Below are 17,622 nucleotides of genomic sequence, written 5' to 3' on the forward strand. Positions count from 1 at the left end.
ATGGTGTGGAGGCAGAGCAATGTGGAGGCAGAGCCATGTGGAGGCAGAGGGGTGTGGAGAAAGAGCGATGTGGAGGCTGAGGCAGAGTGGTGTGGAGGTAGAGTGGTGTGGAGGCAGAGGGGTGTGGAGGCAGAGTGGTGTGGAGGTAGAGTAGTGTGAAGGCAGAGTGATGTGGAGGCAGAGCGATGTTGAGGCAGAGCGGTGTGGAGGCAGAGCGGCGTGGAGGCAGAGGCAGAGCGGCGTGGAGGCAGAGCGATGTGGAGGCAGAGTAGTGTGAAGGCAGAGTGATGTGGAGGCAGAGCGATGTTGAGGCAGAGCGGTGTGGAGGCAGAGTAGTGTGAAGGCAGAGGGGTGTGAAGGCAGAGGGTGTGAAGGCAGAGTGGTGTGAAGGCAGAGTGATGTGGAGGCAGAGCGATGTTGAGGCAGAGCGGTGTGGAGGCAGAGCGGCGTGGAGGCAGAGGCAGAGTGGCGTGGAGTGTGGAGGCAGAGTGGTGTGGAGGCAGAGTGGCGTGGAGGCAGAGTGGTGTGGAGGCAGAGTGGTGTGGAGGCAGAGTGGTGTGGAGGCAGAGGCAGAGGGTGTGGAGGCAGAGGCAGAGGGGGTGGAGGCAGAGGGGTGTGGAGGCAGAGTGGTGTGGAGGCAAGGTGGTGTGGAGGCAGAGCGGCGTGGAGGCAGATGCAGAGTGGTGTGGAGGCAGAGGGGTGTGGAGGCAGAGGCAGAGGGGTGTGGAGGCAGAGGCAGAGGGGTGTGGAGGCAGAGTGGTGTGGAGGCAGAGGCAGATTGGTGTGGAGGCAGAGTGGCGTTTAGGCAGAGTGGCGTGGAGTGTGGAGGCAGAGTGGTGTGGAGGCAGAGTGGTGTGGAGGTAGAGGGGTGGAGGCAGAGTGGTGTGGAGGTAGAGGGGTGTGGAGGTAGAGCGATGTGGAGGCAGAGCGATGTGGAGGCAGAGTGGTGTGGAGGCAGAGTGGTGTGGAGGCAGAATGGTGTGGAGGCAGATGGGTGTGGAGGCAGAGGCAGAGGGGTGTGGAGGAAGAGTCAGAGGGGTGTGGAGGCAGTGTGGTGTGGAGGCAGAGTGGCGTGGAGGCAGATGCAGAGTGGTGTGGAGGCAGAGTGGTGTGGAGGCAGAATGGTGTGAGGCAGAGCAATGTGGAGGCAGAGCGATGTGGAGGCAGAGGGGCGTGGAGGCAGAGGCAGAGGGGTGTGGAGGCAGAGTGGTGTGGAGGCAGAGTGGTGTGGAGGCAGAGTGGCGTGGAGGCAGAGTGGTGTGGAGGCAGAGTGGTGTGAGGCAGAATGGTGTGGAGGCAGATGGGTGTGAGGCAGAGGCAGAGGGGTGTGGAGGAAGAGTCAGAGGGGTGTGGAGGCAGAGTGGTGTGGAGGCAGAGCGGCGTGGAGGCAGATGCAGAGTGGTGTGGAGGCAGAGTGGTGTGAGGCAGAGGGGTGTGGAGGCAGAGGGGTGTGGAGGCAGAGTGGTGTGGAGGCAGAGGCAGAGTGGTGTGGAGGCAGAGTGGTGTGGAGGCAGAGTGGTGTGGAGGCAGAATGGTGTGGAGGCAGAGCAATGTGGAGGCAGAGCGATGTGGAGGCAGAGGCAGAGCGGCGTGGAGGCAGAGCGGCGTGGAGGCAGAGGCAGAGTTGTGTGGAGGCAGAGTGGTGTGCAGGCAGAGTGGTGTGGAGGCAGAATGGTGTGGAGGCAGAGCAATTGGAGGCAGAGTGATGTGGAGGCAGAGTGGTGTGGAGGCAGAATGGTGTGGAGGCAGATCAATGTGGAGGCAGAGCGATGTGGAGGCAGAGGCAGAGCGGCGTGGAGGCAGAGCGGCGTGGAGGCAGAGGCAGAGTTGTGTGGAGGCAGAACGGCGTGAGGCAGAGCGGCGTGGAGGCAGAGGCAGAGTTGTGTGGAGGCAGAGTGGTGTGCAGGCAGAGTGGTGTGGAGGCAGAATGGTGTGGAGGCAGAGCAATTTGGAGGCAGAGCGATGTGGAGGCAGAGGCAGAGTGGTGGAGGTAGAGTGGTGTGGAGGTAGAGGGTGTGGAGGCAGAGCGATGTGGAGGCAGAGTATTGTGAAGGCAGAGTGATGTGGAGGCAGAGCGTGTTGAGGCAGAGTGGTGTGGAGGCAGAGAGGTGTGGAGGCAGAGCGATGTGGAGGCAGAGCGCGTGGAGGCAGAAGCAGAGCGGCGTGGAGGCAGAGCGATGTGGAGGCAGAGTAGTGTGAAGGCAGAGTGATGTGGAGGGAGAGCGATGTTGAGGCAGAGCGGTGTGGAGGCAGAGCGATGTGGAGGCAGAGTAGTGTGAAGGCAGAGTGATGTGGAGGCAGAGCGATGTTGAGGCAGAGCGGTGTGGAGGCAGAGCGGCGTGGAGGCAGAGGCAGAGTGGCGTGGAGTGTGGAGGCAGAGTGGTGTGGAGGCAGAGTGGTGTGGAGGCAGAGTGGCGTGGAGGCAGAGTGGTGTGGAAGCAGAGTGGTGTGGAGGCAGAATGGTGTGAAGGCAGAGTGATGTGGAGGCAGAGCGATGTTGAGGCAGAGCGGTGTGAGGCAGAGCAGCGTGGAGGCAGAGGCAGAGCGGCGTGGAGGCAAAAGCGTGTGGAGGCAGAGTAGTGTGAAGGCAGAGTGATGTGGAGGCAAAGCGATGTTGAGGCAGAGCGGCGTGGAGGCAGAGGCAGAGTGGCGTGGAGTGTGGAGGCAGAATGGTGTGGAGGCAGATGGGTGTGGAGGCAGAGGCAGAGGGTGTGGAGGCAGAGTGGTGTGGAGGCAGAGTGGTGTGGAGGCAGAGTGGTGTGGAGGCAGAGCGGCGTGGAGGCAGAGTGGTGTGGAGGCAGAATGGTGTGGAGGCAGAGCAATGTGGAGGCAGAGCGATGTGGAGGCAGAGGCAGAGCGGCGTGGAGGCAGAGCGGCGTGAGGCAGAGAGGCAGAGTTGTGTGGAGGCAGAGTGGTGTGCAGGCAGAGTGGTGTGGAGGCAGAATGGTGTGGAGGCAGAGCAATTTGGAGGCAGAGTGATGTGGAGGCAGAGTGGTGTGGAGGCAGATCAATGTGGAGGCAGAGCGATGTGGAGGCAGAGGCAGAGCGGCGTGGAGGCAGAGCGGCGTGGAGGCAGAGGCAGAGTTGTGTGGAGGCAGAGCGGCGTGGAGGCAGAGGCAGAGTTGTGTGGAGGCAGAGTGGTGTGAGGCAGAATGGTGTGGAGGCAGAGCAATTTGGAGGCAGAGCGATGTGGAGGCTGAGGCAGAGTGGTGTGGAGGTAGAGTGGTGTGGAGGTAGAGGGGTGTGGAGGCAGAGCGATGTGGAGGCAGAGTATTGTGAAGGCAGAGTGATGTGGAGGCAGAGCGATTTTGAGGCAGAGTGGTGTGGAGTCAGAGCGGCGTGAGGCAGAAGCAGAGCGGCGTGGAGGCAGAGCGATGTGGAGGCAGAGTAGTGTGAAGGCAGAGTGATGTGGAGGGAGAGCGATGTTGAGGCAGAGCGGTGTGGAGGCAGAGAGGTGTGGAGGCAGAGCGATGTGGAGGCAGAGGATGTGGAGGCAGAGCGATGTTGAGGCAGAGCGGTGTGGAGGCAGAGCGGCGTGGAGGCAGAGGCAGAGTGGCGTGGAGTGTGGAGGCAGAGTGGTGTGGAGGCAGAGTGGTGTGGAGGCAGAGTGGCGTGGAGGCAGAGTGGTGTGGAAGCAGAGTGGTGTGGAGGCAGAATGGTGTGAAGGCAGAGTGATGTGGAGGCAGAGCGTGTTGAGGCAGAGTAGTGTGAAGGCAGAGTGATGTGGAGGCAAAGCGATGTTGAGGCAGAGCGGCGTGGAGGCAGAGCAGCGTGGAGGCAGAGGCAGAGCGGCGTGGAGGCAAAGCGATGTGGAGGCAGAGTAGTGTGAAGGCAGAGTGATGTGGAGGCAAACGATGTTGAGGCAGAGCGGCGTGGAGGCAGAGGCAGAGTGGCGTGGAGTGTGGAGGCAGAATGGTGTGGAGGCAGATGGGTGTGGAGGCAGAGGCAGAGGGTGTGGAGGCAGAGTGGTGTAGAGGCAGAGCGGCGTGGAGGCAGAGGCAGAGTTGTGTGGAGGCAGAGGCAGAGGGGTGTGGAGAGCAGAGGCAGAGGGGTGTGGAGGCAGAGGCAGAGGGGTTTGGAGGCAGAGGCAGAGGGGTGTGGAGGCAGAGGGATGTGGAGGCAGAGGCAGAGGGATGTGGAGGCGGGAGGCAGAGTGGTGTGGAGGCAGAGTGGTGTGGAGGCAGAGGCAGAGTGGTGTGGAGGCAGAGTGGCGTTTAGGCAGAGGGCGTGGAGTGTGTAGGCACAGTGGTGTGGAGTGTGGATGCAGAGTGGTGTGGAGGCAGAGTGGTGTGGAGGCAGGGGTGTGGAGGCAGAGTGGTGTGGAGGCAGAGCGATGTGGAGGCAGAGGCAGAGTGGTGTGGAGGCAGAGGCAGAGGGGTGTGGAGGCAGAGGGGTGTGGAGGCAGAGGAAGAGGGGTGGAGGCAGAGGCAGAGTGGCGTTTAGGCAGAGTGGCGTGGAGGCAGAGTGGTGTGGAGGCAGAGTGGTGTGGAGGCAGATAGGTGGAGGCAGAGTGGTGGAGGCAGAGGCAGAGCGGTGTGGAGTCAGAGTGATGTGGAGGCAGAGGGTGTGGAGGCAGAGCGGTCGTGGAGGTAGAGTGGTGGAGGCAGAGTGGTGTGGAGGCAGAGGCAGAGGGGTGTGGAGGCAGAGGGGTGTGGAGGCAGAGTGGTGTGGAGGCAGAGTGGTGTGGAGGCAGAGCGGTGTGGAGGTAGAGGCAGAGTGGCGTGGGAGTGTGGAGGCAGAGTGGTGTGGAGGCAGAGTGGTGTGGAGGCAGAGTGGTGTGAAGGCAGAGTGATGTGGAGGCAGAGCGATGTTGAGGCAGAGCGGTGTGGAGGCAGAGCGGTGTGGAGGCAGAGGCAGAGCGGCGTGGAGGCAGAGCGATGTGGAGGCAGAAGTAGTGTGAAGGCAGAGTGATGTGGAGGCAAAGCGATGTTGAGGCAGAGCGGTGGGGCAGAGCGTGGAGGCAGAGGCAGAGGGCGTGGAGTGTGGAGGCAGACTGGTGTGGAGGCAGAGTGGCGTGGAGGCAGAATGGTGTGGAGGCAGAATGGTGTGGGAGGCAGAATGGTGTGAGGCAGATGGGTGTGGAGGCAGAGGCAGAGGGTGTGGAGGCAGAGGCAGAGGGGTGTGGAGGCAGGGTGGTGTGGAGGCAGAGTGGTGTGGAGGCAGAGTGGTGGAGGCAGAGCGGCGTGGAGGCAGAGGCAGAGTGGTGTGGAGGCAGAGCAATGGGAGGCAGAGCGTGTGGAGGCAGAGGCAGAGCGGCGTGATGCAGAGCGGCGTGGAGGCAGAGGCAGAGTTGTGTGGAGGCAGAGCGGCGTGGAGGCAGAGCGGCGTGGAGGCAGAGGCAGAGTTGTGTGGAGGCAGAGTGGTGTGCAGGCAGAGTGGTGTGGAGGCAGAATGGTGTGGAGGCAGAGCAATTTGGAGGCAGAGATGTGGAGGCAGAGTGGTGGGAGGAAGAGCGATGTGGAGGCTGAGGCAGAGTGGTGTGGAGGCAGAGTGGTGTGGAGGTAGAGGGTGTGGAGGCAGAGCGTGTGGAGGCAGAGCATTGTGAAGGCAGAGTGATGTGGAGGCAGAGCGTGTTGAGGCAGAGTGGTGTGGAGGCAGAGCGGCGTGGAGGTAGAGTGGTGTGGAGGCAGAGTGGTGTGGAGGCAGAGGCAGAGGGGTGTGGAGGCAGAGTGGTGTGGAGGCAGAGTGGTGTGGAGGCAGAGTGGCGTGGAGTGGAGGCAGAGTGGTGTGGAGGCAGAGTGGTGTGGAGGCAGACTGGTGTGAAGGCAGAGTGATGTGGAGGCAAACGATGTTGAGGCAGAGCGGCGTGGAGGCAGAGGCAGAGTGGCGTGGAGTGTGGAGGCAGAATGGTGTGGAGGCAGATGGGTGTGGAGGCAGAGGCAGAGGGGTGTGGAGGCAGAGGGAGAGGGTGTGGAGGCAGAGTGGTGTGGAGGCAGAGTGGTGTGGAGGCAGAGTGGTGTGGAGGCACAGCGGCGTGGAGGCAGAGGCAGAGTTGTGTGGAGGCAGAGACAGAGGTGGGAGGCAGAGGCAGAGTGGTGTGGAGGCAGAGTGGCGTTTAGGCAGAGTGGCGTGGAGTGTGGAGGCAGAGTGGTGTGGAGGCAGAGTGGTGGGAGGCAGGGGGTGTGGAGGCAGAGTGGTGTGGAGGCAGAGCGATGTGGAGGCAGAGGCAGAGTGGTGTGGAGGCAGAGGCAGAGGGGTGTGGAGGCAGAGGGGTGGAGGCAGAGGAAGAGGTGTGGAGGCAGAGGTAGAGGGGTGTGGAGGCAGAGGCAGAGTGGCGTTTAGGCAGAGTGGCGTGGAGGCAGAGTGGTGTGGAGGCAGAGTGGTGGAGGTAGAGGGTGTGGAGGCAGATAGGTGTGGAGGCAGAGGGTGTGGAGGCAGAGTGATGTGGAGGCAGAGGCAGAGCGGTGTGAGTCAGAGTGATGTGGAGGCAGAGCGGTGTGGAGGTAGAGGCAGAGTGGCGTGGAGTGTGGAGGCAGAGTGGTGGAGGCAGAGTGGTGTGGAGGCAGAGTGGTGTGAAGGCAGAGGATGTGGAGGCAGAGCGATGTTGAGGCAGAGCGGTGTGGAGGCAGAGCGGCGTGGAGGCAGAGGCAGAGCGGCGTGGAGGCAGAGCGATGTGGAGGCAGAGTAGTGTGAAGGCAGAGGATGTGGAGGCAAAGTCCTGTTGAGGCAGAGCGGTGTGGAGGCAGAGCGGCGTGGAGGCAGAGGCAGAGTGGCGTGGAGTGTGGAGGCAGAGTGGTGTGGAGGCAGAGGGCATGGAGGCAGAATGGTGTGGAGGCAGAATGGTGTGGAGGCAGAATGGTGTGGAGGCAGAATGGTGTGGAGGCAGATGGGTGTGGAGGCAGAGGCAGAGGGTGTGGAGGCAGAGGCAGAGGGGTGTGGAGGCAGGGTGGTGTGGAGGCAGAGTGGTGTGGAGGCAGAGTGGTGTGGAGGCAGAGCGGCGTGGGAGGCAGAGGCAGAGTGGTGTGGAGGCAGAGGCATAGGGGTGTGGAGGCAGAGGGGTGTGGAGGCAGAGAGGCAGAGGGTGTGGAGGCAGAGTGGTGTGGAGGCAGAGTGGTGTGAAGGCAGAGGCAGAGGGATGTGGAGGCAGAGGGGTGTGGAGGCAGAGTAATGTGGAGGCAGAGGCAGAGTGGTGTGGAGGCAGAGTGGCGTTTAGGCAGAGTGGCGTGGAGTGTGGGCAGAGTGGTGTGGAGGCAGAGTGGTGTGATAGCACAGTGGTGTGGAGTGTGGGTGCAGAGTGGTGTGGAGGCAGAGTGGTGTGGAGGCAGGGGGTGTGGAGGCAGAGTGGTGTGGAGGCAGAGCGATGTGGAGGCAGAGGCAGAGTGGTGTGGAGGCAGAGGCAGAGGGGTGGGAGGCAGAGGCAGAGGGGTGGAGGCAGAGGGTGTGGAGGCAGAGGAAGAGGGGTGTGGAGGCAGAGGTAGAGGGGAGTGGAGGCAGAGGCAGAGTGGCGTTTAGGCAGAGTGGCGTGGAGGCAGAGTGGTGTGGAGGCAGAGTGGTGTGGAGGTAGAGGGGTGTGGAGGCAGATAGGTGTGGAGGCAGAGTGGTGGAGGCAGAGGCAGAGGGGTGTGGAGTCAGAGTGGTGTGGAGGCAGAGTGGTGTGGAGGCAGAGTTGTGTGGAGGCAGAGCGGCGTGGAGGTAGAGTGGTGTGGAGGCAGAGTGGTGTGGAGGCAGAGGCAGAGGGGTGTGTAGGCAGAGTGGTGTGGAGGCAGAGTGGTGGAGGCAGAGTGGTGTGGAGGCAGAGCGGTGTGGAGGCAGAGTGGTGTGGAGGCAGAGCGATGTGGAGGCAGAGTAGTGTGAAGGCAGCGTGGTGTGGAGGCAGACAGAAAGACACACACATACTGTATGATGCTGAGCAGAACATGTCATTTCGATCCCTGGCAGTTAGCAGGAGAGGAAGGGAAGAACAGACAGGGAGAAAGAAAGAGAGAAATGGAGAGAGAGAGAGGAGGAGAGAGAAATCAGAGGGATAAAGAGAGATGGAGGATGAGAGAGAGGGATTGAGAGAGCCAGGGAGAGAGCCAGAGAGAGAGAGAGAGAGAGAGATAGAGGGAGGGATAGCTATAATGCTCCTTGTGTATTTCTGTGGGGACATAGAGAGAGAGAGAGAGAGAGAGAGAGAGAGAGAGAGATAGATAGATAGACAGAGAGAGAGAGAGACAGAGAGAGACAGAGACAGAGACAGAGAGAGAGAGAGAGAGAGAGAGACAGATCAGAGAGACAGAGAGAGACAGAGACAGAGACAGAGAGAGAGAGAGAGAGAGAGAAACAGAGAGAGAGAGAGAGACAGAGACATAGAGAGAGAGAGAGAGAGAGAGAGAGAGAGAGACAGAGAGACAGAGACAGAGACAGAGAGAGAGAGAGAGAGAGAGAGAGACAGAGAGAGAGAGAGAGAGAGATAGAGAGATATAGAGAGATTATTATAGAGAGAGAGAGACAGAGACAGAGACAGAGAGAGAGAGAGAGATAGAGAGAGAGAGAGAGAGAGAGAGAGAGAGACAGAGAGAGAGAGACAGAGACAGAGACAGAGAGATTGAGAGAGACAGAGAGAGAGATTAAGAGACAGAGACAGAGACAAAAAGATCATTACTTGACACATTGGTAAGAATTAACAAAAATACCTGACCACCGCAGAATACCTGACCAATGTGACTGACCCAAAATTAAGGAAAGCTTTGACTATGTACAGACTCAGTGAGCATAGCCTTGCTGATGAGAAGGCCGCCGTAGGGCAGACATGGCTCTCAAGAGAAGACAGGCTATGTGCTCACTGCCCACAAAATGAGGTGGAAACTGAGCTGCACTTCCTAACCTCCTGTCCAACGTATGACCATATTAGAGAGACATATTTCCCCCAGATTCCACAGATCCACAAAGAATTTGAAAACAAATCCAATTTTGATAAACTCCCATATCTACTGGGTGAAATTCCACAGTGTGCCATCATAGCAGCAAGATTTGTGACCTGTTGCCACGAGAAAAGGGCAACCAGTGAAGAACACGCACCATTGTAAATACAACCCATATTTATGCTTATTTATTTTATCTTGTGTCCTTTAACCATTTGTACATTGTTAAAACACTGACATTTGTAATGTCTTTACTGTTTTGAAACTTCTGTATGTGTGATGTCTACTGTTAATTTTTATTGTTTATTTCACTTTATATATTATCTACCTCACTTGCTTTGGCAATGTTAACACATGTTTCCCATGTCAATAAAGCCCTTGAATTGAATTGAATTGACAGAGACAGTGAGAGAGAGAGAGAGACAGAGACAGAGACAGAGACAGAGACAGAGACAGAGAGAGAGACAGAGAGAGAGACAGAGAGACAGAGACAGAGACAGAGACAGAGACAGAGACAGAGACAGAGAGAGAGAGAGAGAGAGAGAGAGGCATTAGTCATGACCGCCAGAAAATATCCCCACAAATATCCTATGCTCGGTCAACAGCAGGGAGCTAAGCCCTCCACCTCCGTCAGACTCCAGTTCCTACTGTTCCTGCTCCCTAGTACCTGAGTCATATCTACTGCAACCAATCAGAGATCTCATTAGAACATCTCAGTGCATCATCACTCCCAGGACACAGATAGTCAGACATCACCCACGGTAGCGTCAGTCTGGAGTGAAAGTAATATGGCCTCTTCAGAATGTAACTAATGCTCCTAGAGGGGACAAAAAAAAAAAAAAAACCACAGGAAACAGTAGGAGACAAAAAGCAGCAGGAGGATGTGGAATCTGACAGCAACAAGAGGTGGATTTGATCTGATTAAAACAGTGCATTCATGGGTTCAATCTCAGAAGTACCCGGGGATGCAAGGTGCTCCTATAACAAAGCAGACAGAGCACCTCCGTAGGCTTTAAGGAGATTAAACGCGAATTCAGACTAGACTTGTTTGGACCTCCCCAGCCCCCCAAGAGTCTCCATGTAATTCCAACCCTAAGGGCACTGTAACACAAATTGCATTGTGGCCTGTGTTGGCAGTGTAGTGAGACAGAGGGGACTGAGTCTGTGTCCCAAATGGCACCCTACCCCCTATATAGTAGCACTACTTTTGTTTTGACCGGAGCTTTATCAGAATAGGGTGTAATTTATAGTGCACTACAGTATATTAGGGTAATTTATAGTGCACTACAGTATATAGGGAATAGGGTGTAATTTATAGTGCACTACAGTATATAGGGAATAGGGTGTAATTTATAGTGCACTACAGTATATAGGGAATAGGGTGTAATTTATAGTGCACTACAGTATATAGGAATAGGGTGTCAATAGAATATATAGGAATAGGGTGTAATTTATAGTGCACTACAGTATATAGGGAATAGGGTGTAATTTATAGTGCACTACAGTATATAGGGAATAGGGTGTCATTTATAGTGCACTACAGTATATAGGGAATAGGTGTCATTTATAGTGCACTACAGTATATAGGAATAGGGTGTCATTTATAGTGCACTACAGTATATAGGGAATAGGGTGTCATTTATAGTGCACTCAGTTATAGGGAATAGTATTTATAGTACACTACAGTATATAGGGAATAGGGTGTCATTAATAGTGCACTACAGTATATAGGGAATAGGGTGTAATTTAGAGTGCACTACAGTATATAGGAATAGGGTGTCATTTATAGTGCACTACAGTATATAGAGAATAGGGTGTCATTTATAGTACACTACAGTATATAGGGAATAGGGTGTCATGTATAGTGCACTACAGTATATAGGAATAAGTGTCATTTATAGTGCACTACAGTATATAGGGAATAGGGTGTCATTTATAGTGCACTACAGTATATAGGAATAGGGTGTCATTTATAGTGCACTACAGTATATAGGAATAGGGTGTCATTTATAGTACACTACAGTATATAGGAATAGGGTGTCATTTATAGTGCACTATAGTATATAGAGAATAGGATGTCATTTATAGTACACTACAGTATATAGGGAATAGGGTGTCATTTATAGTACACTACAGTATATAGGGAATAGGGTGTCATTTATAGTGCACTATAGTATATAGTGAATAGGGTGTCATTTATAGTACATTACAGATATAGGGAATAGGGTGTCATTTATAGTACACTACAGTATATAGGGAATAGGGTGTCATTTATAGTACACTACAGTATATAGGGAATAGGTGTCATTTATAGTGCAGTGGGAGACCGAGGGAGAGGCCAGAACCCACTGAATGTCCGGTCTGTAGATCAGGGAGAGACCGAGGAAGATCAGGAGAGACCGAGGGGAGAGGCCAGAACCCACTGAATGTCCGGTCTGTAGATCAGGGAGAGACCGAGGGGAGAGGCCAGAACCCACTGAATGTCCAGTCTGTAGATCAGGGAGAGACCGAGGGGAGAGGCCAGAACCCACTGAATGTCCGGTCTGTAGATCAGGGAGAGGAGGGGAGAGGCCGAACCCACTGAATGTCCGGTCTGTAGAGGCCGAGGAACCCACTGAATGTCCGGTCAGTAGATCAGGGAGAGACCGAGGGGAGAGGCCAGAACCCACTGAATGTCCGGTCTGTAGATCAGGAGAGACCGAGGGGAGAGGCCAGAACCCACTGAATGTCCAGTCTGTAGATCAGGGAGAGACCGAGGGGAGAGGCCAGAACCCACTGAATGTCCGGTCTGTAGATCAGGGGAGAGGGGGAGAGGCCAGAACCCACTGAATGTCGGTCAGATCAGGGAGAGACCAGAAGGCCAGAACCCACTGAATGTCCGGTCAGATCAGATCAGATCAGGAGAGACCGAGGGAGAGGCCAGAACCTACTGAATGTCCGTCAGTAGATCAGGAGAGGCCGAGGGGAGAGGCCAGAACCCACTGAATGTCCGGTCAGTAGATCAGGGAGAGACCGAGGGGAGAGGCCAGAACCCACTGAATGTCCAGATCAGGGAGAGACCGAGGGGAGAGGCCAGAACCCACTGAATGTCCGGTCATAGATCAGGAGAGACCGAGGGAGAGGCCAGAACCCACTGAATGTCCGGGTCTAGATCAGGAGAGACCGAGGGGAGAGGCCAGAAACCCACTGAATGTCCGGGAGATCAGAGAGGCCGAGGGAGAGGCCAGAACCCACTGAATGTCCGGTCTATAGATCTGAATAGAGATCAGGAGAGACCGAGGGGAGAGGCCAGAACCCACTGAATGTCCAGTCTGTAGATCAGTCCGAGTGAATGTCCGGTCAGTAGATCAGGGAGAGACCGAGGGGAGAGGCCAGAACCCACTGAATGTCCGGTCAGTAGATCAGGGGAGACCGAGAGAGGCCAGAACCCACTGAATGTCCAGTCTGTAGATCAGCCGAGGGGAAGGCCCACTGAATGTCCGGTCAGTAGATCAGGTGAATGTCTGTAGATCAGGGAGAGACCGAGGGGAGAGGCCAGAACCCACTGAATGTCCGGTCTGTAGATCAGGGAGAGACCGAGGCTTGACCTCTATCACATCTCTGAGGGTTCTGCTTTGTCCGTATGAGGACAGGTGCTCTTTATGAAAAATATGAATACCATTCCAGCCATGAGGCCAACAGAGGGTGATTTTGGTCTTTGGACTGCTGGAAAGAACTACATACCTGCTTTTGTTTCTAAGAGTGTGTAGGGAATAGTGTGTAATTTGGGATACATTCACTGTCATGGTTCAGTGTACTACTGACTACATGGGTAGACTGGGAGACGATTAGACAGAAGGCCAGAATGAATCCATGACCTTTGGAGCTGTGTAATACACTGTAGATTCAGCGATGCCACCCTTTATCAGCGTGAATCATTTAGATTGAGGATTTGACATGTCTGACATTTGAATACAGTAGCTAGGGGTCAAGGTTTGTTTATGGGTTGTTGTTTTCTCTAAACTGAAAGCTTGCGATTTAATATTTTTCTGTCAGTCTTATTTTTTATATTTTATCTTGCCGCTTTCTAAATGCTACCCGTTGGAGCAGCAATCCTCAAGAAGCCACTCATTAATCCAGAGGCAGAATTCTTTGTTAATTATTAGTCTTTTTTTTTTGTGCCTTTTTGGTGTTCTTCAGCTTTTATATAATATAATGAATGACACGTTCCAGTGATAGAGAGTGCTTTCATTCAAGGTTGTAGTGACTGGTTTGTGTGAAGAGTAATTTTGAACATCAATTCTAAACAACAGTCTGAGTCATGCGACTTTTTAGGAAATTAGTAAATGTCTTGTCACCCAATCAAATGGATGAATATAGCAGAGATAACCAATCAAAGCTCTTCTCTGTCCTGGCACCCCAACGGATGACTATAGCAGAGATACCCAGTCCAGTGGATGACTATAGCAGAGATACCCAGTCCAGTGGATGACTATAGCAGAGATACCCAGTCCAGTGGATGACTATAGCAGAGATACCCAGTCCAGTGGATGACTATAGCAGAGATACCCAGTCCAGTGGATGATTATAGCAGAGATACCCAGTTACCCAATCCAGTGGATGACTATAGCAGAGATACCCAGACCAGTGGATGACTATAGCAGAGATACCCAGTCCAGTGGATGACTATAGCAGAGATAAATTCAGTCCAGTGGATGACTATAGCAGAGATACCCAGTTACCAATCCAGTGGATGACTATAGCAGAGATACCCAGTCCAGGGGATGACTATAGCAGAGATACCAGTCAGTGGATGACTATAGCAGAGATAACCAGTCCAGTGAATGACTATAGCAGAGATAACCAGTCCAGTGAATGACTATAGCAGAGATACCCAGTCAGTGGATGACTATAGCAGAATACAGTCCAGTGGATGACTATAGCAGAGATGGATGACTATAGCAGATACCCAGTTACCCAGTCCAGTGGATGACTATAGCAGAGATACCCAGTCCAGTGGATGACTATAGCAGAGATACCCAGTCCAGTGGATGACTATAGCAGAGATACCCAGTCCAGTGGATGACTATAGCAGAGATACCCAGTCCAGTGGATGACTATAGCAGAGATACCCAGTCAGTGGATGACTATAGCAGAGATACCCAGTCCAGTGGATGACTATAGCAGAGATACCCAGTCAAATGGATGACTATAGCAGAGATACCCAGTCAAATGGATGACTATAGCAGAGATACCCAGTCCAGTGGATGACTATAGCAGAGATACCCGAGTCAAGCTAGAGATACCCAGTCAAGTGGATGACTATAGCAGAGATACCCAGTTACAAGTGGATGACTATAGCAGAGATACCCAGTCCAGTGGATGACTATAGCAGAGATACCCAGTCAAGTGGATGACTACAGCAGAGATACCCAGTCCAGTGGATGACGATAGCAGAGATACCCAGTCCAGTGGATGACTATAGCAGAGATACCCAGTCCAGTGGATGACTACAGCAGAGATACCCAGTCAAGTGGATGACTACAGCAGAGATACCCAGTCAGGTGGATGACTATAGCAGAGATACCCAGTCAAGTGGATGACTATAGCAGAGATACCCAGTCAAGTGGATGACTATAGCAGAGATACCCAGTCAAGTGGATGATTATAGCAGAGATACCCAGTCAGGTGGATGACTATAGCAGAGATACCCAGTCAAGTGGATGAGTACAGCAGAGATACCCAGTCAAGTGGATGATTATAGCAGAGATACCCAGTCAGGTGGATGACTATAGCAGAGATACCCAGTCAAGTGGATGAGTACAGCAGAGATACCCAGTCAAGTGGATGATTAATGTTAATGTATAATGGGTTAATGTATTACAGACCTGCCTCCTCTCCTCCCCTACTGGGTAATGTATTACAGACCTTCCTCTTCTCCCCTTCCCTACTGGGTTAATGTATTACAGACCTGCCTCTTCTCCCCTTCCCTACTGGGTTAATGTATTACAGACCTGCCTCTTCTCCCCGCCCCTACTGGGTTAATGTATTACAGACCTGCCTCCTCTCCTCCCCTACCAGTTAATATATTACAGACCCTTCTCCTCTCCCCTACTGGGTTAATGTATTACAGACCTGCCTCTTCTCCCTACTGGGTTAATGTATTGCAGACCTGCCTCTTCTCCCCTACTGGGTTAATATATTACAGACCTGCCTCCTCTCCCTACTGGGTTAATGTATTACAGACCTGCCTCCTCTCCCCTACTGGGTTAATATATCACAGACCTGCCTCTTCTCCCCTCCCTACTGGGTTAATGTATTACAGACCTGCCTCCCTCCCCCTACTGGGTTAATATATCACAGACCTACCTCCTCTCCCCTACTGCTAATATATCACAGACCTACCTCCTCTCTCCTCCCCTACTGGGTTAATATATCACAGACCTGCCTCTCCTCCCCTACTGGGTTAATATATCACAGACCTGCCTCTTCTCCCCTCCCCTACTGGGTTAATGTATTACAGACCTGCCTCCTCTCCCCTCCCTACTGGGTTAATATATCACAGAACTGCCTCCTCTCCCTACTGGGTTAATGTATTACAGACCTGCCTCCTCCTCCCCTACTGGGTTAATGTATTACAGACCTGCCTCTTCTCCCTCCCCTACTGGGTTAATGTATTACAGACCTGCCTCCTCTCCTCCCTACTGGCTAATATATCACAGACCTGCCTCCTCTCCCTACTGGGTTAATATATCACAGACCTGCCTCCCCTCCCCTACTGGGTTAATGTATTACAGACCTGCCTCTCTCCCCTACTGGGTTAATATATCACAGACCTACCTCCTCTCCCCTCCCCTACTGGGTTAATGTATTACAGACCTGCCTCTCCTCCCCTACTGAGTTAATATATCACAGACCTACCTCCTCTCCCCTTCCCTACTGGGTTAATATATCACAGACCTTCCTCCTCTCCCCTTCCCTACTGGGTTAATATATCACAGACCTGCCTCCTCTCCACTACTGCTAATATATCACAGACCTACCTCCTCTCCCCTACTGGGTTAATGTATTACAGACCTGCCTCTCCTCCCCTACTGGGTTAATATATCACAGACCTGCCTCCCCTCCCTACTGGGTTAATGTATTACAGACCTGCCTCTCCTCCCCTACTGGGTTAATATATCACAGACCTGCCTCCCTCTCCCTTCCCTACTGGGTTAATATATCACAGACCTGCCTCCTCTCCACTACTGGGTTAATATATCACAGACCTACCTCCTCTCCCCTACTGGGTTAATGTATTACAGACCTGCTTCTCCTCCCCTACTGGGTTAATATATCACAGACTACCTTCTCTCCCTACTGGGTTAATATATCACAGACCTGCCTCCTCCCACTACTGGGTTAATATATCACAGACCTACCTCCTCTCCCCTACTGGGTTAATGTATTACAGACCTGCCTCCCTCCACTACTGGGTTAATATATCACAGACCTACCTCCTCTCCACTACTGGGTTAATGTATTACAGACCTGCCTCCCCTCCCTACTGGGTTAATATATCACAGACCTACCTCCTCTCCCCTTCCCTACTGGGTTAATATATCACAGAACTTCCTCCTCTCCCTCCCCTACTGGGTTAATGTATTACAGACCTGCCTCTTCTCTCCCCTACTGGGTTAATGTATCACAGACCTGCCCTCCTTCCCCTCCCTACTGGGTTAATATATCACAGACCTGCCTCCTCTCCCCTACTGGAGTTAATATATCACAGACCTGCCTCCTCCCCTACTGGGTTAATGTATTACAGACCTGCCTCTCCCCTACTGGGTTAATATATCAGACCTACCTCCTCTCCCCTCCCCTACTGGGTTAATGTATTACAGACCTGCCTCCTCCCCTACTGGGTTAATATATCACAGACCTACCTCCTCTCCCCTCCCCTACTGGGTTAATGTATTACAGACCTGCCTCTTCTCCCCTCCCCTACTGGGTTAATGTATTGCAGACCTGCCTCCTCTCCCTCCCTACTGGGTTAATATATCACAGACCTGCCTCCTCTCCTACTGGGTTATTATATCACAGACCTGCCTCCTCCCCTACTGGGTTAATGTATTGCAGACCTGCCTCTCCTCCCCTACTGGGTTAATATATCACAGACCTACCTCCTCTCCCCTCCCCTACTGGGTTAATGTATTACAGACCTGCCTCTCCTCCCCTACTGGGTAATATATCACAGACCTACCTCCTCTCCCCTTCCCTACTGGGTTAATATATCCTTCCTCCTCTCCCCTTCCCTACTGGGTTAATATATCACAGACCTGCATCCTCTCCACTACTGAATATATCACAGACCTACCTCCTCTCCCCTCTGGGTTAATGTATTACAGACCTGCCTCTCCTCCCCTACTGGGTTAATATATCAAGACCTGCCTCCTCCCCTACTGGGTTAATGTATTACAGACCTGCCTCCTCCCTACTGGGTTAATATATCAAGACCTGCCTCCTCTCCCTTCCCTACTGGGTTAATATATCACAGACCTGCCTCTCCCACTACTGGGTTAATATATCACAGACCTACCTCCTCTCCCCTACTGGGTTAATGTATTACAGACCTGCCTCTCCTCCCCTACTGTGTATATCACAGACCTACCTTTCTCCCCTACTGGGTTAATATATCACAGACCTGCCTCCTCTCACTACTGGGTTAATATATCACAGACCTATCCTCTCCCCTACTGGAGTTAATGTATTACAGACCTGCCTCCTCCACTCACAGTTAATATATCACAGACCTACC

General features: G+C 53.5%; 1 protein-coding gene across 1 annotated transcript in view; it reads left to right on the forward strand.

Moving 5' to 3' along the window:
- Nucleotides 1-17,622, forward strand: part of LOC121840361 (netrin receptor UNC5C-like) — an 82,542-nt gene continuing 64,920 nt past the window's right edge. Inside the window, exon 1 of the mRNA XM_042303026.1 lies at nucleotides 1-89. Coding sequence (XP_042158960.1) covers nucleotides 1-89 — 89 coding nt within the window. The remainder of the gene's footprint in view (nucleotides 90-17,622) is intronic.

This window comes from Oncorhynchus tshawytscha, linkage group LG21 (genome assembly GCF_018296145.1).
Source record: "Oncorhynchus tshawytscha isolate Ot180627B linkage group LG21, Otsh_v2.0, whole genome shotgun sequence".
In the NCBI taxonomy this organism is placed as follows: Eukaryota; Metazoa; Chordata; class Actinopteri; order Salmoniformes; family Salmonidae; genus Oncorhynchus; species Oncorhynchus tshawytscha.